This window comes from Gallinula chloropus (genome assembly GCF_964237585.1).
Source record: "Gallinula chloropus genome assembly, chromosome: 17".
NCBI lineage: Eukaryota > Metazoa > Chordata > Aves > Gruiformes > Rallidae > Gallinula > Gallinula chloropus.
Window position 1 is genome coordinate 5,291,657 of NC_140102.1, and position 23,600 is coordinate 5,315,256.

A 23,600-nucleotide genomic window follows, 5' to 3' on the forward strand; every position below is an offset into this window, starting at 1 on the left:
GTTGATGCCGAGTGCCGTCCCCTCTGCCCTCACCCTGCCCGAACCAAAAAAGGCAGCTCATCGGGGTGGCCCTGGGATGCAGCCACCCCAGGAGCATCATCAGCCATGGCGCCGGTCCCCAGCGGTGGCACAGTATGGCCGGGCATCCCGCAGTGCCCCCAGAGCATCGCCTGGATCTGAACTTCCACGGGTTCGTGCTGAACTTTGCCAGGCTAGAGAGCAAAATTGAGTAACGAAGTCTCCGCCACACTTGAGAGCCAAGCGTGCCCTGGCCGGCGGGAGTTAATTGGCTTGACCAGGATAAACATATCAAGGCTGATTAATTTGAGCAGGCTTCCCCAGGCTCTGTAAACAGGCTAAAAGTCATCCAAGCACTATCCTAACGTTGACTAGGGTGGAAAATTGGAGTGGTTTTTCCCCCCCACCCACCCTTTGCATGTGTGCAAAGGGGCCGAGCATGGGGTTTCACCAAAAATTGCCCTGTGAGATGATGCCTTCCCCAAGAGACACCCAGAAGTGGGATCCCACTGTTGAACACAGCCCCACAGGACGTGGGACAAGCGCTAAGGATAACGCAGCCAGTTCTCCTTCATAAGCACATGGGGAGGAGGAGGAGGAGGAGGAGAACAGCCGTATTACCAGCCAGAAGGAAAAGTAAAATCGCTGCAATAGGAGGAATAAACCCAAATAGGGGAAATACAGCCTGAGGGCTTTGGCTTTACCAACCCAGCCGGGTCCTTGCCTGGGAAAAAGCAGTACATTCTGGCATGAATTCCAGCAGATCCTTATGTAAAAGCGAGCAGCACATGCCCACAAAATCCTCAGGAAATATAACAGCCTGGTGTATAGGAATGATTTATCGGCACGGCTTTTGGCTGCAATCCATATATAACCCATAGTGGCTGCGGCAGGATTATCGAAGCAATCAGTCTCGCATCTAATTCAGCAAGGAGAGGGATATTAAAATGAAAAGAGGTCTGTGAAACGCTGGCAGCAGCTCCCCCCCCTCCTTGCTCAGCGTCCACGTGGCTCAGCGGAAACGAATGGGAGCAAAAAAATCAGCCCCTGCGAAGGCCAAGTGATTCTTTTTCAGCCCCCTCCTGCCGCCCCAACCCTGCTGTGAGCGTGTGGTCCCTGCCTGGTCCCTGCTGGGATGTGGCCACCTCCAGATGGCAACACACCGGCTGATTTCTCTGGGGTGCAGAGGACATCACCTTGCAGCCAGCACTGGCTGCAGACTTAAATCAGCCTGTCCTTCCTGCCCTGGGGCTGTTTCTCTACCCATGCGCAGGGCGGGTTATGGGATGGCGCCCCCAGCTCCTGCCAGCTGTCACACACTCGTCTTCCCCCCACCACGCACTTCCCTCCAGCAAGGCCAGACACAGTGTCAGGGTTGGACCATCCATCCATCCATCCATCCATCCATCCATCCATCCATCCATCCCTTCATCCTCCCATGGGGGTCAGCCCATCCACTGCAAAAAAAGCTGTAGCCAAGTGGAACACAAACCACCCAAACCAAGGCTGACTGCACTCATGGAGGATTTTCCCCCTGCTACTGCCGAGGGTCTGCGGTTAAAAGTTAACTGGGGACAGCATGCAGAGCAGTTATCAGCTCTTGCTGGGCAGAGTCCAGTGGCTATTTTGCTTTCCCTGGTCACTGTCAGTGGTGGAAGTGCCAGTGCCAAGAGCGGTGTCATCTGCAGCAACGGGGGCATCGATCACAGTTTCCCTTCCTACGGGCAAGTGCAGACCTTGCCAGAAATATATTAGTCACTGTAGTATACAAAGACCATATGCATCCCTGCCTGACTTCTAATGGAAAAAAATCTCTCAGTGGCTTCTCTAGAAGTCAGAGGACACCCAAAATAACGAGATACTGGAAAGAGGCACCCAGTCCCTATGTGTGCTGGGTCCCTGTGCCCGAGCACCAAAGCTTTTCATCACCCTTGGGGTGAACAGAACAGCCTCCTGCGCTGCCTGGCCCATCCGACTCAGGATGGGAAAGAATGTGGAATAAACTGCAAAGGCTGGACTGGTAATGGCACAAAACCCAGCGGCGGTTTCAATAGGAGTCAAAACCCATCTTTACCAAGACTTTCTATAATCCTGATGATAGGATCTAATACTGGTTAAGGAACAGATCATGAGCATCCCAAAACAGGAGTGTAAACTCCAGTGTTGAGCATGGGCTGGGATGAGCTCAAGGCACCACCATCACCTTGTCCAGCGCTGCCAAGCGGCTCCGGTCTGTCCTAGAAACAACAACTTCAGCCCGCAATGCCCACAAGAGAGGAAACGAGAGCGGCTCTGCACTTTGTGAACACCACTTAAAAGGCATTAGGGCTGAGTTGAAAGCAAAGCCTCCTCCAAATTACCTCCCCAATCTGATAAGAGGTGCCTTCCCCGGAAGGGTGCTGGTCAATCAGACACCCCTTGCCAGCACTCTACTCTCAGGGATGGGCTCTCAGGTTTTGTTGGCTGTTTTTTCCAAAATGAAGCACTCAAGGAGGGGCCAGGAGAGGGATGGAGCTCCTTCACCCAGGAGAGGGGATGTCTTTCCAGCTGGGGACCATGAAGACAGCTCCAGTGTCCACAGCCACCACACATCCCACCCCCAGCATGGTCCCCTTTGGCCCTGAGGACCACCTGGTCCTGTCTGCAGGGACGGTTTCTGCTCCTGTAGCACAGCACAGCTGCACAGTAATCCCACAGCTCCATTGCAGTCATCCCATTGCTTCACTGTTACCTTCACACTCTGGACGCTCCGTGCCGCACACGTGGCCGCAGGATCCCACCACCTAACCACGCTCGGTCACTGACAGCCACCCAACCTGTGGCGTCTCACCCCCGCACAGTCGCTCCACCAGCTCCATCCCCTCCATCTCTTCCCGCCTCCTCGCTTTCCCCCCCAACCTTGAAAATCCACCCCTTTTCCCAACCCCGCAGCCTAACTCTCCCCGATCCCGATGCTCCGAGCCCTCGCATCCCCGGGCGGGAACCCCACGGGACCTGCGGGACGCCTGGCGTGGCGGTGACAGCCACCACCCCGCCACATCCCGATGCCGGGGACGCTGCCAGCCCGGCGGGTCCCACCGGGGTATGCCGGGACCGGCGGGCAGCTGGCGAGGACGCTGCCGGGCCCGGGCGGCCACAGCTCGGCCGCCCGAAGCGGGACGGGGAAATGACAGCGCGGATCTCCCACCGCCTAAACACGAGCGCAGGCCGACGGCGAGCCCCGCGGGAAAGCCCCCTCGGAAGGAGATGCTCGGAGGGCATCCCCGGCCCGGCCCCGGCCGCACACGCCCGCAGCCCTCCCGGTCCCTCCCGGGCGCGGCTTTGTCTCCGCAGCCGCGGGCGCATCCCCCGGCCGGGCCCGCCCGGCCTCCCCCGCCCGCACCCGCAGCCACCGACCTGGCGGGACGCGTCGTTCCGCCGGCGGAAGGGAGCGGCCCCCGCAGCCTCCGGAGCCGCCGCAGCCCCCGGAGCCGCCGCCGCCGCGCTGCCCGCGGGGCCAGAGCGCGGCCGCCCGGCGCCGCCTTCGCTTTCGGTTCCGCTCCGGCGGCGGCAGCGAGGGAAGGAGGGAAGGCGGGAGGGAGGGATGGAAGGAGGGAGGGAGGCCCCGCTCCGCCCCGGGGAAGGGGAGGTTTCCCCCCGGGCAGCCGCATCCTGCCCGCCCCGCCCTCGTGAGCCGTTCTTTGGGGTGGGATTTTTTTTTGTTTTGGTTTTGTGCGGTGGGGTTCGGGTTTTTTTTTAGTATTTTGCTTCCCCCTCCGGCCCCGGGCTGCGCGGCCCCGCCTTACCTCGCAGCGCGGCCGCGGGATGCAGCCCGGGTGCCCCGGCCGGTCCCATTTCTCCGCCGACCGAGCCCCTCTCCGGGCATCCTGCGCCCCAGACCATCCCCAGCATCCTCCCGCCGCCCGTCCCGGTGCTCGGTCGGGGATTCATCCCCTCTGCCCTTGTGTTAACACCGGATTTCCAGTGCGAGGTCCATTGGGTCCAAACTGAGTTACCTGCATGGGCTCCCCTGGAGCGTCACTGAAGGGTCACCCAAAGCTTCAGGTATCCTCACCCGGAGCGGGGGTAGAAAGCCGGTGTTCGGAAATGTCACAGCAGCTGCCAGGCCATCTCTGCCACCCAGCCCAGCTCCTGCTCTGCTTGCAGCTCTGCAGCACCGGGATGGAGGCAATGCTGCCCCTCGGCACGGCCTTTAGCTCCCCGCTGGCACCAGCCCTTTGTAAACATCTCCCATGCTAATTATCCCGGTTTTCTTATCAAGCGCGTTCCCATCAAGCACCATTCTTGTGCCGGGCTCACCTGCAGCTTTCTAATCGACTCTTCACAAAGCGACAGCTTCAACCTCAAGCAGAAACAAATGCCACAGCCACTGCAAACCCTCTTTACTCATTTTGCTGTGAGACTCACTTGTGGCCACCACTTCCACAGTGTAGAGCTCCCCAGCACAGAGCTGAGCCATGCTTCCACCAAGGCTTTATGGATAAACGCTGCTATTTTGACCAGGAGCCTGTGAAAGCCACACCAGAGATCGGGGTTAGGCACTTCCTGTAACATCGTGGGTGCTAATTAACAAATGTGTTAACTAGCAGTGGACTAACCTTGTTGCAACCACATCTTAGAGCTACTCTCTTCCTGCCTTACTTGGCAGAGCTCCTGTTGAGCCTAGTTTAGGTCTGGTCTTGCTTTATTACTAACACCACCAGTCTGCTGTAGCACTTCCCAGCAGGGAACCTTCATGTGTTTACACTAAGGATGTTCAACTTTTATATAGTCCCAAGGTGGAAGGACTGGAAGCTCTGTCCTCAAAGATCACTCAGGAAAAGGTTTACACTCATATAATTGCAGCCCCATCTGCCTTAAAATCCAACACTTACAGCTGAAATCTTCCAAAATGAGGGTCTGATTTCTAGAAGCCAACAGCAGTGTATTGGCTGTTTAGCCACAATCTCAGTTTATTCACCCATAAAACCAGAGCAGGTATGTTATCCACAGCACCCAGAAGAGAACACATACAACAACATTTCAGCTGAGCTGGGGCTTGTGTTGAGCACTCTTCTCTCTTTGCACAAGGACACATGTCACAGTGATGCTGGGACCTTGCACCATTATACCTTTCCCACTGAATCCTGTTTTTTCCCCTTCTGCCAGCACCATCTGCTTCTGCAGAATAAACAGCGACCCTGGGCAGGTTAAACGCAAGGACATGTTTTAAATGAGTCTCCCCATTCTCCACCACTTAAAATGAGCACAAAGGAGCTTCGCCTACGTTTTCCACTATTTTTTGTGCTTGAGTGTTCATAAAGCCAGCATTGACTCTGAAAATGTCACTACTAAGAACAGATATTATTTCATCGTGACTGTGCTACTCCCCTCAGTGTGTTTATAATGCAGTCAAGAGAGTCTTTGCTTCTTTTTTTTTCTCCATTCAATTCTTATTCTTAATTTCAAGTAGAGAATAAAAGTGAAATGGGTGGAAACCTATGTTTTCCCTTAAGTCATTACAAACAAAATACAAGTTTGTTCAAGAGAAGACCATGATTTATTGGCAGTTACTCTGAAACACGGATGACTGAATATAACAAAAAGACATTTGTAAAAAAACCCAACCCAAACCCAACCACACAAGAGGAAAACAAACAAATCTCATCTTGAAATGCATCACTTGAAGGCATTGATTAAGGGGACACCATGTGCTGGCAGCTCCTGGTGCAACTGGCGGAACAACATGGCACATTTGTTCCTTTCCTGGGTCTTGCCTAAGGTGTGGAACAGCCGGGCTTGGAAGTAGAGAACATCTCTGAGCTGCTCTTTGCAGTCCACTTTGGCAAAGTAAGTCTTGGCTTCATTTAGGTTCAAGATCGCAGATTCCAAAGCTGTGGGGAAAAAAAAAGAGGGACAGTCACATTTAAGATAATATCACAACAACAACTCCAAGCAACACAGCACAATTCTAAGGAGCCCAATTATAAATTCCTCAGCTTTTCAAAACAATTTGTGTCTTAGCAACATGGTCTTTCAGCTAGTTTCTGTTACTCAGCCTCTGCTGCAAAATACTGGTGTGCAAGTACGCAGATAAACAAGAGTCCATTATAAATGCTGCATCTGTTGAATAATCCCAAATTAACTTTGCTATCTGATAACGAGGTGACGTGCTCTGCTGTATCCTTCAAACTTTAAGAGTGACTGTGTAGCAGGACACCAGTATGTACACTGGTTTGTGCTTCTCAACTTCCAAGCGCAGTTTCAGTGAGGTGAATTGCTCTTCACGCTACCTTCGACCTTCTTCTGGGGTGTGTAGGAAGCTGCAGAAGCCACTTGACATTTGGCCACCAAGAACATGGCACAGCCTTTGTCCAGGACAGCTCCGTGGGCCAAGACAGGTTCTATTGCCATGTGCAGAATATTCAGGGCTTGCTCAGGAATGCCAAGGATCAGCTGAAAGAGAAAGACTTGCTGGTCTAACACTGGAAATCACTGGTATGAGCAGCTGCTTCTTCAGAGAAGACCAGCAGAAGCCACATCTGTTCCTGGTAACGTGATGTGCTACGGACAAGGATGTGAATTTTTTCCACATAATCTTCTTTTAAAGTCAAACCTTGTTAGTAGAAATGAGCTACTATCTGAAATGATTAGGCATGGCTTCTCCTCTGCAGTCAGTGCTGACAGCCACGTCTGCCAGCTCAGAATAAACAGTATAACTGAACTCCCATCACAAGCAGCATTTTTAATTCAAACACATGCCAAACTGTGCTACTAGAGAGCCAAAATACTAGCAGAAAAAAAATTACAATGGAAGAAATTATAGCAGGGCCAATTTATGCTTGCCTGCTTAATTATATGCAATAGCTACACATCTTAGTGATACCCATGGAACTCGACTTTTATTAACTTCCTCAGAAGATTCTACAGCTAGTATACAGTTAGAATCAATACCTTAATTCCAGCAAGGTTGTGTTCTTAAGCCTCAGGAGTAAGAACAGTATCCAGCTTCCCAGAATAAACGCTGCCCTACAGCCCCCTGAAAACACACATCAGACATACCTGGGAGAAAGCCAGGTTCAGCACGGTTTCAGAAGCCAAGTACTGCAGACTGTATTCCCGAGAGAGGGCCAGAGCCTGCAGCAGGACAGGCAGTGCTATGGTATGGCACGAAGATCTCCAGTACAGCTCTGCCACCGACAGCAGCACGCTAACCAAAACAGGGGGAAAGAAGCACAAATGGTTTATCTGGATGAAAGATACTCACTTCTTCCCCAACAATGATTCCATCCACAGTGGCACTGCTTTTATTATGAACTTCACTGCTGCATATTCAATAAACTCCAATGAGACCCTTAAAATGAGATGTCCCCTACATACAAAAGACTAAACACAGTAACTACTGAGTGTTAGCACAAAGGTACAGTTACACACCCACACTCCCATTTCCTATCTGTTCTGGATATAGTGTTTCCTTCCTCCCATAAGTCATCACAGAACTTTGAAATAACTTTTAGTTTACATATTAAAGATTACTAGGTTTCAATTCCACAGTATTTTGAGGATTCCTCCATACCATGATTAATAAATGAAATGATTCTATAATCTCCAAATCGTAGCAGGAGATCTGAAGGCTTCACTAGTCTGAACACAGACAAACTGCAATGAATGATCTGAATCACTGCAAAGAGCCTTTCATACTCTGAAAACGTTCTTAAAAATACTCTGAAGACATTCTTACCTAATCACCATCTCAGTGTTCTTGATTTTCTGGCAGTGGATCAACAATTTCTGCAAAAGTTTGTGTGCCTCTGACATTTGATTTTGGGCTTTCAGTACAATGGCTTTCCTGCCGTGGTGGAAAGAAAATAGCACTGATCATATTTTTATACTTCAGATACAATTCTGCTCTTCAGAACCCAGTAAAAGAGGTCTCTATTTTGTGACCTCTGTTTCTTGTAACTACAGAACAGTGTTCTGACAAAGTGTACGCATGCAGCACACACTGGCAGGGGGAAAAACAGGTATCTGTGATTCCAGCTGGACAACTCACAGGCAGAAAGGATCAAACTCATAAACCAGCTTTAGACAGAAAACAGGGATTGCCAAAAACAAAAGCCAAACAGGCAGCAGAAGTGGGAGGACATGCAAGCTAGAAAGCACAAGTAATTATTTGAAAAACAGGTCTGAGGTAAAGCAGCTAAAATAGGCTTGAGCTAACAAGGATACAGAGCAACAGGGGAAGAACAAGAACAGGGCGGTAAGAAGCAAACACACAGCAGCAGGGGATGTGCACCACTGCCCTGGACCCAGACACTGATTAGAGTGTATTTAAAGATCAGAGAAAATCACAAACAGTCCCATTCCAAGAGGGCAAACATCAGGTCCCACAGCTTGAACACTGATCTTCTGGCTTCCTGGCACTGGCTATGGTTTTAGGGGGTTTGCCTCAATTGAAAATCAACACAGAACTAACTGTTCTTAACCCACAATCATATTGTTCCATTTGCAGATGCAGAGAGCAGGGCACAGATGCAGGCTGTGTGCTCAGGCTAGGCTTGAGATCCCTCACTACCTGACATCAACCCCACTTTGTGCCTAGGTCTGAGTACAGTTCTGACAAAGAATTTTGAAGAAGCATTTTGTGTTCTCACAATAGCTCTAGAATAACACCAACTTCAGCAGTGCTATTCCAGTTCTTAAAATATCCAGGGAGACAACCAGAAATCGTTATTGCAGGACTTGCTCTAATGGAATAAGCAGTACAGGTTAGACAACATAACTGTAATTGTTCAGGAAAGGGAAGAACACGTAAGCACATGTGACTGCCAGCAATCATTCCACTGATTTCTTCATTATCTCCATGGGAGATGCATGTAAGTGCACAGAGATTCATTTCTTACCTGTATATGCCTTCGATGCTATTAAGTGCTGTAATTCCTGCTACGAGAGAATCTGCTATATGGTATCTGCCATCATTCATGGCTCTCTCAAACTGTATTTTCTGATCAAACAGCATCCAAAGCTAAACAGAGAACATCCAGAAACAAGTTTTAGCAGCTGTGCAAGCTCATTTTTTAATCCCAAGTAAGAACTTACTTTTTATTTCCTCCTGTGGCTATTTAGGTCTAGACACAACTAACTCTACAGTCCAGTTACTGGATTTACTAAATTACTGTCTTCAACAGAAATACACAGCTCTGGATTAATGCCTCAATACCAAAGCTCACCTATTTGACTGCTTTTTAAGTAATTAAAAAGCTCTTTTAAATCACTAGTAACACTTTGAAATGGTAGACTTGTTCTGTAGGGAAAAGAGAAGGGCCAAGCTGTACTTAATGGAAACTTAACACTTCAATGTAAATACTATCTTATAGACTCAGGTGTTGATGTGCTTCCCAGAGTCAGACAAAAACTGGCCTGTTCTCTCAGTTATTTCTGGATTGTAATATATGAAAATAAGTAGCACTAAACAAACAGATCATTGAAGCTCCAAATCAACGCAGAGTACTTAATTCCTATCTGTGCTCAGGAAGGAAGAGATGTACATTCCTCTGTCAATTATGTTTCTATTTGAACAGCCTTTCCTTCAGAGGCTACAGTGAGATAAATCTCACCAGTCTTAAAACAAGAGGCATCTTTTTCCTGCTTTTGTAGTAGGGTTTATGCCACACAGCTTCCCATGATGTCACGAGCCAAGTCAAATTAGCAAACACACTGCCTGAGGCAAGCAGAGGAAAGAATTCAGATGTGATGGAACTCAGATCCTATTGTGTAAGAGTCAGGCTAAATTATAAATATTCTACCTGTGCATGCTGACTGTTGGGAGGGAATCTTTCCTTTAGGTGTTTCAGTATTTCAGAAGCAGCTGCAAAATATCCCTGTAACACAGAAACAGCACTCTGGTCAACATATGCTGGGGCAAGAAACACTCACCTTGATGTCAACACAACCTTCACGGAAAGAACTTGCCAAGCAAAACCCCTGTATTTTCCTCGCCCCCGGTGCAGACATTAAAGGCAGAACAAAACAGGAGCCAAACTGCACTCTCTATCAATAACACCCACACGTCCTCTCCCCCCCACAAGTGACATTTTGTGCAACTGGCCATAAAACTCACCTGCTCTGCATGTAGCTCTGCCAGGTGACACAAGACTACAGCAAAGGACTCTGTGTTATTCTGCTGAACGCCCACGTTCACAGCCTCCAGACTGTTCATGCTCAGCAGTGTCTGGGCTTGTTGAAGTGCCATGGTGCTTGTGCAAGAGAAACATCTTTTAGCTTTCAAGCAACAAACAACAACCATTTTTAAGCTATGGTCTTGTTATGACAACAGTCTATGTTTTCTTGTAAGCCAGGGGCCTGGGGGAGAATGAAAACTTGTAAAACAACTGCTGTCCAGGAACTCTGGACTATGCAGGCACACCAAGTGCTACATACCAAAAGCTACACGCAGTCTAAGCACAGAGACGCTGAAAATGGGGGCATGGGAATAACTTATCATCTATTTGCCACTACTAAATGGAAACTCAATCTCTTCTCTAGTACAAGTTTTAAAGGAACACAAGGGAATGGAAATAATTGCACTCAGGCTGTACTGAATCAGCCTGATTGCTTTATTTTAGTGCACTGGAGAGATGCAGTCACTTGTTACACCTATATAAATAACTCAAAATGCATTATGTGCTAACAAGTACAGCGAGCTAACCCAAGAGTTTGGAAGAAAACAAAATACCTGCGGCCGTATAATCTCCAAATGGCAGTCTTCTGTGCTATGCTGATATCAATAAGCTCTGACAAGCTGTGTTTCCAGTGCAAAAGATCAGAATCTTTTAAGGCATCCATTAGTTTGTTGGCAGCCTTTCCTGCAAAAGCTCTTTGCTGAACCAAGGACTGTATTCCCAGGGAAGCAAGGTACTGGGAAGAAGTAAAGAAAATATAAACACTACACCAACAATGTTGAGAGACAATAGAGGAACATACACTAGGCTTGGAAATTACACTGGAGCAAGAGTTCTAAACTAAGAAAAAAATGCTAAAGAGGTGATGTTATTCAGCACAGACAAAGGAACACTGCTCCAGGCAGTTCTTTAAATACCCACTCATGCACACCCACACATGTGCAAATGCCATTTTGTTAGACGTGAAAGGTAATTTCCACTCCCCCCTCAAGAAGTCTTAAAGAGGATGACAGGACTTCTACCTGGATTTCTCCAGTGATGAAACAGCTGTGAAAACACAGAGCCTGCCCTCTCCTTCCCCACCAAGCAGCCATGTCTGTTCTCAGCTCCCAACATCAGCAGTTTAGTTCCTTCTAGAACGGCTCTCTTAAAGAGATCGCACGTCTTGAGGAAGACAGAACTAAACATTAACAGCCAACAGATTCAAGGCACAAAGCTATCTAAGGGGAAGGCTGCCTTGCAAGATTTCACAGCTGGTCTGGAGCCATACAAGTTAACGTGTTCAAAGCCCTGCCAGAGGCATTGGCACTGAGTTTCAGGGAAGGCGGAGGCATGAGAACCTCCCTGGAGCACCAGCAGGTTGTGCTGCCAGCCTAAGGCCAAAATGATGCATGAGGCCAAGCAAGCAGCCAGAGAGAGTTCTTCTGCCTGAAAAACAATCAAGCCTTGCAATAATGCACTGGCAGTAAAGCAACTGAACTCTGGTTTGACAACATGAAGAGTAAAAATAATAGAATCAGAGATTTTTGGGTCCCCTCAACAAGTTGTTTGTCCTAGTTAAGAACAAATGAAATGGACTTACCGGCAACCCAAAATGTAAAGATTTGTTCACAGAGTGCTCCAGCAGAACACAGCTATCAAATATCTTCTGCTCCAAGATGTACAACCAGCTCTGGCAAGGAGAAAAAGTTAAAATCTCATTGCAAATAGCTAACGGCTGAAGCACTTTTAACTTCTCTTACTTTTTACACAGAAAGCACAAAACCTCACTGGAAATTTAGTCTTTCCCTCCTCCTTTTTGTTTGTCCAAGAGAGAGAATGCAGAGGGACTGTAAGGATGAAGTCTAAGTCTCTTTAAACCATGTAAGACTAAACTTCAAGCTTGGTACTGAGATCTCAGTACTTGGGGATCACAACTCCTGTTCAAAAAGGTAATCCTGAGTCAGAAGGAAACCAGCCCATGATCTCCAAACCATTTGGTGCTCTGGGTGACCCATGTGCCAGATGCAACGTCACCCCATGGCTGGACAGTCATATTTAAATGTCTGATGCCTGGGACAAGATCCTACCACAAAGTAGCTCTGCAACAGGTCACTGAGCAAAGGCTCAGGTAACAGACAAACATGACTTAACCTCCCTTTCAACACTGCTGTCTTACCAGGCAGTGCTGCAAGCAAACATGGTCGTTGGACTCCTGTGCAATTCGGATCGCTTCCTGAAGAGCAAGTTCAGCCTGTTGGCTACCAGCAAACAAAAAGGGAGAACATGTTAGTATTCCCACAGGGCTTAAAATACAGCATTACAATACAGAGGAATATCTAAATTATGCATATTGCACTCAGAAGATAACTCTGATTTAATAGACTGCTGAGAAAGCCTGTGTTTTCCTCTGAGCACTTCAGCAACATATTCTAGTCTTGAGGATAATAAGCAAGATGGCATCTGCAAATCACTACAGAAAAGCCACTGTGACTCCTAAGCGGGCTTTCAAACCCTGAGCACACCACTGTGCAAAGTTATTGTTTGAACAGGGACAATGTTAAGTATCTGCCTATTTAGGAAAAGCTGTTGCTCTCCATTCTGCAGACATCCTTCCCATCTCCAGATCTTTTGCATGATGCATCCAGACAGCAGTCAATAAATGCAAGCCGTATATGGAGATGGGCAAGACAGCTTGTCAATAAAGTAACACCCACTCCTATGGCATTTTAAAATTTAAAAAGCTCAGATGGTGGGCTTTTTGATTAATTATTAGTATTATTCTTTTTCCAGATCATCAGCTCTCTGTTGATTTGAATGTTAACAGAAACCCAACCGCACTTTCTTGAGAATATAGCTGAAAATAGGCATCGATGTCCACTGACCTTCCTGAGGTCATGGAAATGTAGCAATGGAGAAATTAAATACCTAGGAAACAGTTGCAAGCAGACCCAGACAAATGTCAACGCTTACCCTGCTGTAGATGGCTCAGTTATTATGGAAACCAAGTAAACACCAAAATAAAAACAAACCAAAACAAACTGAGATTCCAAGAAAACTCCAACCCAATCCAACTACAGCTGTTATCAAACCAGAGAAAATCCCTTCTTCTCCCAAACACATTTCTGGATTGACCGGAAGGTCTACCTATCAGCACTGAGGAGAGATGCAACAAGCTGTTATTTTGGTGGTGAGGTACAATAAATTAACTTACTAATGGCCAAAGCGACAGTGCAGGGCTGCAAGATTCAGAGCGGCGTATCTCAGGCTCCGGCCGTACCCCTCATCCCCATTGCTTTTGCTTTCTGCTCCAGTGAGAATTAAACGGTCAAAATAATGAAGGAGGCTGTGTGTTGAACTGAAGACATCTTGCACTCTGAGACTGTTTAAGTAGCTTAAATAATGCTAAAAATTGAAGCAGTCGGCTTTAAGTACACAGAATTATTAAAGCAAAGGGTTTGTTTCTAATTACTATGCATCTTCTTACTGAGAAGGGCTCCCTGACAAGTGACACTGCGAAACACCGCATGACCAGGGAAGTGCAGAACTTCTGTAAATCTTGGATAAAATTGTATGTTTTCCCTAACAGGATCTTCCAAAAGGTGTCACACAGGCCAAGGTCTGGCCCTCAGAATCATCCCACCCAGTCTGAGACCTCTACATCCCCGTATTTACATGAGAGTGGGAACGGAGGCATGACTTCCCACTCAGGAAGATACTCAGAAGCACAAGCACTGCTTCCAAATGCTGTGTGGGCAGAAAAGAGATGCTTGAACTATGTATTTTCTTCTTGGCATTGAGACCTGGGCAGTACAATCCTTTATGTTGGGCCAACAGAACACTGGAGAGGACTTCTGGAGTTGTGAAGTCCAGCCCCTGCTATGGCAGCCCTCTCAAGGCAACATCTCTAACTGGGAGCAAGGAAAATGCTGCCTGCCTCAGCCCAGGGCGACTGGGAGGAAGAGCTAGAAAGTCACAAGGAACTTGGTCAAGACTAAGCTGTTGAGAAACCAGGCAAATGCTCACAGCACAAGTCTAGAACTAACTGATCTGTCCACTGCTTTCGCTAAAGCAAACATCTGCAAGCGAAGTCAACAGATATTGCACTTAACACTGATTTCTTAAACTATGGGAGTACAAGGCCTGAAATTTCTTTAGGAAAACACATGTAAAACCAAGTAAATTTTAGATTTAGTTTAACTAGAATGCACTCACATAGTCCCATCAAAGTTAAGAGGATTATATTTGTGCATAAAGCTAGACACATGGTGAAATACTTCACTTAATTAAGGTTTCTCTACCTTCAGGAGTTTCAGTCTGAATTACTAACCATTTACATGCAACTTGCTGACATTTTTATCATCTGCTTATATTCCAATGCAGAGTAAATTACTCCCAAATAATCCCATCCTAGAGAAAAGAAATCCCTTTATGACCATTTTGGATGAAGAAAAAGATACTTACTGCTTCAGCAAAGTCTGGATTAAATTTTAACAAGTTGTTCAATTCCTTTTGTAAAGATGCTGGAGTAAGAGCCTTTGTTTCATCATTCTTTAATAAAGAAGCCTAGAATGGAAGAGTAAAGGACAAGTAACTCAATCTGGAGGGTTACAAATGTATTTTGATACACCCTTGTCAGTTTGTTATCTGCTTGGAGAAAGCATTAAAGATTTTGTACTGGTTCTGTCTACTGTGATGATGAGACATCAATGGCAGTTTTATTCTATAATCAGAGAGACCAAGTACAATAACAGCTTATTCAGATGACTGTTTAAAGGTACTTTAAGAATTCTGTTCAAATTTCTCTTTGAAGAACTAATAAAACTGATTGCTCACTGGAATTACTTGTGTATCCTCACAACAAATTCAGAAACTGAAAGTAAATCCATAGTTTGCTCCAGCAAGAAGATCAATTACTAAAAACCCTACAATAATCTAGTTACTAAAAAAAGCATTACTGAACACTGAATAATAGACTTCACATTTCAGAACCCTCCTAAACATGCCTATTCCTCCATAATACTCTAATTAAGAGGGGAAAAATAATGACACACACCAGTAACAGATACTTTACACAGAATCGCACCAGGTAAAGAACACAGCCCAAGAGAACATCACTGCAGTCAAAATCCACACCTTGTGCCAGACCACTGCAGTCTGGCATATCATCCAAACCCATTTTTAACTCTACTCCTGGATGAGGGGTTCCCCATGCTGCACAAGTGTAAGGAGGCTGAAGTGCCAGCAGCTGGAGCTAGAGCACAGGGGTCTGTGTGCCGGTGGTGCCAGCAACCTGAGCAAGTGAGAGCATGTGTGTCAGTGGGTGACCACTCATCAACATCAAGCTGGACTAAGCAGAAAGCAAGGTAAACTTGAGAGCCAAGTATTGAACCAGCTGTAAGATATCCAGGCCAGATCTTTCTCTGAACAAGAGAACTGGAGGAAGTCCAGGCCAACCTGGAGGTCTTGACTTAACTGATGGAGAGACTGTGGGGCCTTTGGGTCAACTGAGAGATGCGTTTGTACATGTCATGTCTTTCTGCTGGAGGCAACTGGAAACAAAACAGTCCAGGGACCAGATACTTGATAAACTCAGCCGAGTTAGTGGTGGAATTGACAGAGACTGAGAGAGAGAATGCACAAGAGTGCATGTGTATATATTCCACACTAAGAATGGACTTTCATCCTCATCATCCAGAGAGAGGAAGAGGATAACAGCATGCTCTGCCTCATCACCGGCTGCACTGGGGGTCATGAAGTTAGGGGAACCTTACTGCAATCAGGCAACAGGACTCAACACTCCCTAACAGTGAAGATCCTGAGAGAAGTTCCTTTGCCCTGCATGAAACACCAGGCATTATATGCATTTTATATGTTTAGCAAGCTATCATAAGCACACAGCGCACCCACTGCCATTTGTGCCCATGTGTATTTCTGCTCCATTGTCTATTTACCAGTTGGAATAATCAACAAAGCTGCACATTTCATTGACATCAAACCCAAGGTGAGCAGTCAGAAATGACCTCAGAATCAAACACCACCGTAGGGTGTACATGTCCAGATTAAAACACTTTTAGCCCCAAGTGAGCAACTACGAGCAAGATATCAACAAATCTTTAACAGATTGAAGAAAACACCCTGTTTGACACTGTGGATTAAAACTGGAATTCATGTTATGGATCATTTACTCAATTGTATCAACATACCTGCTGAGAAAGAAAATACTCTGCTTGTTTCTGTGAAAGTGGCCCACTGCAAGATATCTCTTCTTCTCTGTTAGGAAGCACAGTGGTTAGAAACAAGGGCAATGAAATAAGAGTATGAGGAAACATGTTTTATTAGCTACCTCACATTTTGGTTTATAACAAGTTTTATGAGATATTAGAGCTGAAAGCATGAAAGGAAACTATAAGAATAAGATCTACTGTATCAAACTTAGCAATCAAAAAGATTTCGCATAGTTTAGTGGTAATCTTCAAACTGTAGAGACTGTGTTCAATAAGAATGTTACCCAAAAACAACACACATGAAAACTGAAAGAAAAACAGAAGATTTGGGGTTGAGATATTCAAATGGCTTTGCTCTGTTTTCCCTTTCTTCTGCAGACAGACATGGTGAAACAAACATGCCTGAAAACAGCTGTTCTGCAAGAGCAGAGAGAAGTTTATTCCATGGAAAGACAGCAACTACAGCATACAGCCAGGCTCCAAAAGCTGGTAACTGACTCAGGCTGTAGCAGAGCAAGTTAAAGCACAAGTAGTTTATATAAAAAGAGTTTAGAAGGAACATTTTAAATACAGGGATAGACAAAATGCTTTTAGGATTATTTTTCAGTGGAGGATCTCTTTAGTGGGTGAAAAGTCTCAGCATTTACTTCTCATTGTTGATGTCAATAAATGTGAGTTGTTTCATTTGGAGAAGGGTGAAAAGGGAAACCAAAACCACGAAGCTTAACTTTGCCTTAGTGAGCAACCTTCCCTTGCCAGAAGCAGAAGTGAGCTCTCCAACAGCACATCACAGCCCAGCACAACCAAAGAACTCATTCGGCAGCGAGTGGGACAAGAGGAAACTGGGCAGTATCTGGCCCTCAGTTTGTGATTCCCTAAGTGAGCATGAAAATGTGGCACCGCCATCTTCTATGAGATGCAGAGCAAAACTATTGCCATTTAAGAGTGTTACCACACGGTGGCACCAAGGAAACGGAGAGGCCACCCAGCTCTAGCAGTGTGTATGAGGCTTCCAAAAAAACCCCACCCAAACTAAGATCACACTACTCAGTGTAGCAGCTCAGGATGTTAGTGATAGGACGGGCACAGGGCCTAGACAAGCAATCGTGGAGTTTGGAAGGTTTAACAGGAGCAGCATCCTGAGCTGGGCAAAGCTTTAGTTTACACTGATGCCCACAGAGGCAATCTGAAATAAAGCTGATCCTTTTTAAAAAGCAGGAAAAACTTCAATATTAATATATCACCTTAAAGGTGCATCGAGTTCTTCTTTCTCCATCTTCCCCTCTGGTTCCTCTGTATTTGTCAGTTCCATATCATTCTCATCGACTACGGTCTTTTTCTCATCGTTGTGAAAGTACTGCTGGAGTGCAGTGTAAAGTTTATAGACCTGGCTGAAAGACAGCTTATTGTATGCCAGGATCATATGGCGTAGAAATAGACCTGCAGAGGAAAACATCTGTTAGGACAACTGTTGGTGAGGTGGTTGTTTCAGAGACTTAACAACCAGAACCTTAAATCACGTTATTTAATTTTGTTAAAGGGTCTCAGCCTACCAGTTGACAAAACTCACTTCTTCTGGGTGCAAATCTAGTATGAATTTAGCAGCCAAAGTCAGAGACCACAGAAAAATTGTTAAGATCAGCAAGAACTGCACAATGTGCAAAATTATTGGTTAAGATGAAACATCTGAGCAAGAGAAAAATCACATCATGCAATCTTCACACCTCCCCAAAAAGAAAAACAAAGCTACATCCTGAGTAAATTACATCAATGATAGACATCACATCAAATACAGATCACACATGATTAGTTACCTACTACACTTGTTTTATGAACATCTGGCTCTGTTCCTGTAAATGAATCTGAAAGGTCATCAAAAAATTGTTCCATATCTTTCAATTCTCCTTCTGCCATAAGCTTTAACCTAAACAGGGAAAGAAATCCACAGTTTTAGGAGCATTAATAATATGCATGAAATAACATAATCTTCTACATGAAATAATGTATTCCTCTACTGAAAGTGAAAATGAGTAAATGCAAACAGACCCAAGCTGTGGCTAATTCATTATGGAAAAGGGTTTTATACTCATGAGCCAAATCAAAACATATTAAACATTAATAAGGCAAATAATCAGGTTTTGGTGGGTTTTGTTTTTTTCCTTTTTAAACAGTTCTTTTAATAAAAAGAACAACCAGAAAGGATTGTTCCAGCTTTAACAAAACAATCAGGAATGCAAACTGGACTTGACTTCTAGGAGTGCAGCTGTTTAGTGAGTTAGCTGGCATCAAACCAGGCCTCCCACAGCAGAGACACTTTAAAACAGATGGCTTCACTGCCCAGTTTGTGTGCCTTTCACAGCCTACTTATGAGAACTAAGAAAACCATAGAGGCACGTTTTTACTCCAAACATGGCTTTTTAAACTAGATGTTCCCACGTTTTGGGGCACTTCTTAATAGGTAACAGAGTAGAGGTAGAGGACACAGAGCGCACAGGTCGTGGCCACAGCGCCCTTCGCAGAAACACGGGATGCTGCAGCGGCAGTTTTCACGCTTCCAACAGAGAAGCTACAAGAGGGAAGGGGGCAGCTGAAGCGGAGGTTGGGGAGGGGGAGCAGCTCCTCAGGCTCCGGCGGTAGGGAAGCCAGGCTAGCTGCGACCTGGAGCTCCCTTCCCCCGCGGCGGGGCGAATACCGAACCCTCAGCAGCTCTTCCCCCGTGGAGACCTGGTTTAAGGGCTTCCCGAGAAGGGGTGGGGGGTGGATGTAGCCCCGGCGCCCACCTGATGTGCACGGAGCTGGCCAGGTGCGGGCAGGACTCCTCAATGGCTTTGCGCAGTCGCGAGAGCGGCATGTCAGGGCCCTGGGGAGGAGAGCAACGCGTCGCGACAGACCGCAAGGCAAGCAGCGCCCGGAGTCGCCCGTCCTCCCTCCCTCCCTCCCTCCCTCTCCTCCCACCCCGAAGCCGCCCGGTCCCGTCCCCGACCTGCAGCAGCGGCAGCAGCAGCCGGTTGAGCCGCCGCCGCTCCAGCAGGCCGAGCTGCGTGCCGGCGCGGCCCAGCTCGCTGAGGAGCACCAGCAGCGCCATCTTGTAGGGGGTGACCCAGTCCTTGATGCCGAAGACGTTGGCATGCACCACGCCGTTCGTCATCATCGGGTTGAAGTACAGGCTCTCGTGCACGCTCGCCATGGTGGCCCCCGGCCGACCGGCCGCCCCGTCGCCCGGGAAACGCGCCTTTCTCGCCAGCCAATGGCCGGCGCCGCCGCCATCACGCGGGCCGCGCCGCGGCCAATCAGAGGTGGAGCTGTGCGCAGCCGGCGCGGAGCCGGCTGGCGGCGGTGAGGCCGGGGCAGAGGTTCCGGGGACCGGCGGGTCCTCGGCGGGCGAAGTGGCTGTGCTCCGAGCTGCCGCCGCGCCACAGCCCGTCAGCCAGGCGTCTCTGGGCGTTGGGCGCAGCCCGTTATCACAGTGGCTGGTCAGGTCTTCTCCATGGACGGGGCCGTCCGTGCTGCGCCCACCACAGTCCCTGCAGCTCGGTGGGGCCAGCAGCCGAACCACAACCCTGCGAGGTCTTGGGCATCCTCAGGGCCGCGGCCCTCTGAGGAAGGCAGGACGGTTGTCCCAGGCGGGGCTGACCACAAGTGTCCCGGTGAGGAGACCCACACTGCAAGGACACGATGCTTCTCCGTGGGCTGGTCATGGAAGAAGCCTGGAAGGGATTCCTTGGGCCGTGTGGGGAGACTGATCCATGAGGCGATGCGAGTGTTTACTTGCTGCAAGCAGAGAACACCACGAAGGGAATTCCTTCCCCTTGGATTGGATTTCCTGCCAATAATTCCTGATGCAAGAAGGATATTTCCACACAGAAGTTTTTATGTTCTCAATAATCTGCTGAAGTACTTCATTAAGGCATCATGTTCCCAAAGAAAATACTCCAATTATTATAATAGTTCTCGGTTTTTAAGTGAGAGCAAAACAAAACTCAATATTATTGTACATCTGCATGTCCCCAGGGATCTCGGTCGAGCTGCTCCTGATTCATGCCTGGGGGTGGTGAGAGGAGGAGGCAGCAAATCAAGCATGGAGTAATTTTCTGGAATACATTTACATTTAACAAACTTAACGTTGTAGTTAGTTGTTGCTGGCATAATTAATGACAGCTTCCTAGCTCTCAATGAACTAATACTCATTGAGCTATAACTGAATATAACACGCAGGAAATAACTACAGCTGTTGTGTAACAAAGAGCAATTTACTGACGTTTCCTGAAGATAAAGCATGACGGCTTGGGCGGAAAAGCTGAAATGGTGGAGAGGCTCTTGCAGGGAGGGGTGGGAGATGAGATAAAGGCCGGGCAGCAGCCAGCATTTGTGGGACTTGTGAGGGGGAAAAAAAGGGAAATGACACACATCTGGTTCTGACACTTCTGTGCAACGTTCTGAAGCCAGCTCGTGAGCTCCGCGGTCAAACAGTCCTTCAGCAGGTGGTGTGGAGAGTGTTTAGAACACGCTCTTAAATGTATTTAAATAAACTCACACACCTAAAAAACAGCCCTCCAGATAAGCAGTGAGAGATTATTTTGGTCGTGTTAAATTCATGATTAGGTAATGCGATGGAAAAAGTCATCTTTCGTCTTACCTAAAATAGGCTGGAACCCCTGAGTAACGTGCCTGAGCTTATGAAGCATTAAATGGCCACCATCGGGGTTTGGGGGGGATCTTGCATTTTCATGCAACGCTGGATCTGTTGAACCAGGTCTCAGTGATCTGAAAACCTTCTCAGAAAGTAATTCCAAAGTACTACGTGGCGTATAAAGTGAATGCTAACAGGTACTGAAAATCCCAAATAAAGCCCAATAATCACCTTTTTTTTTTTAATTTAATTTTGCAAATTGTTGCATTAAAACCAAAATAATATTCCTGGGAAGAATCATCTTTCTGCCTCACTCTCTCATGATGTGTAAAACCTCAGGGGTTACCAAGCTGCAGCGAGTCATCGTCGCTTGTTATTTCACGGCAGAAGTAAAACGGGACATCTAGCACTAATAGATTTAAATCTTTTAATGCTTCTTTGGCACAATCCAGAAGGCTCAGTGAGGGCAAGTCTTTTATTAATAGAACCTCTGCAAACGCTACTTTTCAGTCACAGAATAGCCGGCGGAGTTAAAGTTCTTTGTTTAAAAATAATCGATGTGGTTACAACTGAGACAGGCATTAACAAAGTTGTTCTCAAATCACATGTTAGGAATATGATTCATCAAGCTCTGCCCAAATTAAGGCGGGAGTGGCAACTGCAGCTGCCAGCACAGTCACCAGATCTCAGCTCTGTCAGGCCCACGTTACTCCCTAAAACATCTGTGTTTGGGAAAGATTTCTTCTCAGTGAGTTCTTAACAGAGCTGAAGGAAGAATTTAAAGAGGAGATTTTTGCTTGGGTTGGCTCATCTGTGGGACAGAGCCTTTCACCTCAATTACAGCGACTGCATGAGGAGCTCTTTTGTGTAATTTGGTATGTCAGGGATCTAAATCTACAGAATTTAGGTGACACAGAAGGTTATAAAAACCAAACTGTACTGATATTTCTTATAGTGTCTTAGAGCCACCTCTCACGTGAGAAATGTGGGGAAGATGTGAATGCTTGCTCCCAACAATGTATTCACAATCTTTTTCAGTTGCTTGGACTGAAACTGCAACCTACTGTTGGGGGGGAGGAGAATTTTTATTGAATTGTGTGTAGAAGTTCATGGCACATCAAAAGCTCATGGAGGAACAGAAGCATTTCCCAAAAGGTTGCAACCTTTCGTACGGGTAAATCTGATTTGTGGTCTTTTCAGCTGCTTTTGCCTGTTCCTCTTTTTGGCAAAGGCCTCTTTCACTCTTGGCACTGTGTGCTCTTACGTAAATAAAGGTTTCCTGGAGGCTCAGCTGGGTTTGTATTGTGGGTTTTGTTTAATATAATCTTCTAATCAAAAGCTTTTGGTTCTGACAACCTCTTAGTTTGGTGGGTTTTTTTAATTGTATCCCCAGAGAGAAATCACAGAATCATAGGGGTTGGAAGGGACCTCCAAACCTCATCGAGTCCAACCCCCCTGCCAAAGTAGGGTCCCTAGGACAGCTCGCAGACAGGTCCAGAAGGAGCTTGAGTATCTCCAGAGAAGGAGACTCCACAGCCCCCCTGGGCAGCCTGTCCCAGGGCTTGGTCACCCTCACTGTGAAGTTGTTCTTCCGTATATTGGTGTGGAACTTCCTCTGCTCCAACTTGAGGCCATCACCCCTTGTCCTGTTCCCACAGACACTGAGAAGAGGCTGCCCATTTCCCCCTGTGTCCCACACTTCAGATATTGATAAACATTGATCAGATCCCCTCTCAGTCTTCTTCTCTCAAGGCTGAGCAGCCCCAGCTCGCTCAGCCTTTTTCCTTGTAGGTCAGATGCTCCAGGCCCTTAATCATTATCTTCACAGCCCTTCACTGGGCTGTCTCCAGGAGATCCCTGTCTTTTTTATCCCAGGGAGCCCAGAACTGGACACAATACTCCAGGTGGGGCCTGACCAGGGCAGAGTAGAGGGGGAGGATCACCTCACTGACCTGCTGGCCACACTCCTTTTAATGCACCCCAGACATAATAACACAATGGCACCTAGGCGCTAGCTAAAACTGCATTTTAAAAGTTTAAAAAAACCCTTTTTTGGTTATTTAAAGATTATCACCAGAGGGCTTGGGAGAATAATCCCCACTCGGGCCGTCTGCCAGCAGCACCGAGCCTTTTCATTCCCTGCCGGGACGCAGAGGTGCCAGCACGCCCGAGCCCCGCGGGCGGCCGCCCCAGCGCTGTGCCAGCCCCCGTTTCTCCACACGCGGAGCGGGCTGGGCGGGTCACCGCATCGTAAAGGTTGGAAAAGACCGCCAAGGTCATCGAGCCCAACCGCCTACCCCCCGACAGCCCCGGTACCCGCTAACCCCTGTCCCTCAGTGCCTCACCCAGCCTCTCCTGGAGCGCCCCGAGGGACGGTGACTGCACCGCCCCCTGCGCTACCCTGGGGACAGCCTGCAGCCGCTGCACACCCGCTTCTGTGTGCGGGGGGTGGGGGGGAAAGCCCGAAACAACCCAAAAGCATGAGGAAAAAGTTGTGTTGTTTCAGTGACATCACTGTCCGCACGCTCACAGCTGTCAGCGCCTGCGGTCCGTGCTTGACGGGTGGCTTAACACTCCCCTTTCCCC

At 47.4% G+C, this 23,600-nt stretch overlaps 1 protein-coding gene across 2 annotated transcripts; it reads right to left on the reverse strand.

The window, feature by feature from the left end:
- Positions 1-5,587: 5,587 nt before the first annotated feature.
- On the reverse strand, positions 5,588-19,571 carry ANAPC5 (anaphase promoting complex subunit 5; the record flags this gene model as incomplete). Of its 2 annotated transcripts, none has more annotated exons than XM_084271938.1 (17): positions 5,588-5,891; positions 6,291-6,453; positions 7,060-7,207; positions 7,739-7,846; positions 8,901-9,022; positions 9,804-9,878; positions 10,118-10,253; positions 10,733-10,875; positions 11,761-11,850; positions 12,337-12,418; positions 13,372-13,562; positions 14,622-14,723; positions 16,364-16,430; positions 17,629-17,824; positions 18,199-18,308; positions 19,165-19,244; positions 19,368-19,571. In XM_084271938.1, 17 exons carry the CDS (start codon positions 19,569-19,571, stop codon positions 5,677-5,679), a joined length of 2,232 nt encoding a protein of 743 aa, XP_084128064.1. In that variant the 3' UTR covers positions 5,588-5,676. The 2 variants fall into 2 exon arrangements, with proteins under 2 accessions (XP_084128064.1, XP_084128063.1); XM_084271937.1 differs by having other exon boundaries at positions 10,733-10,914.
- Between the last annotated feature and the right edge of the window lie 4,029 nt (positions 19,572-23,600).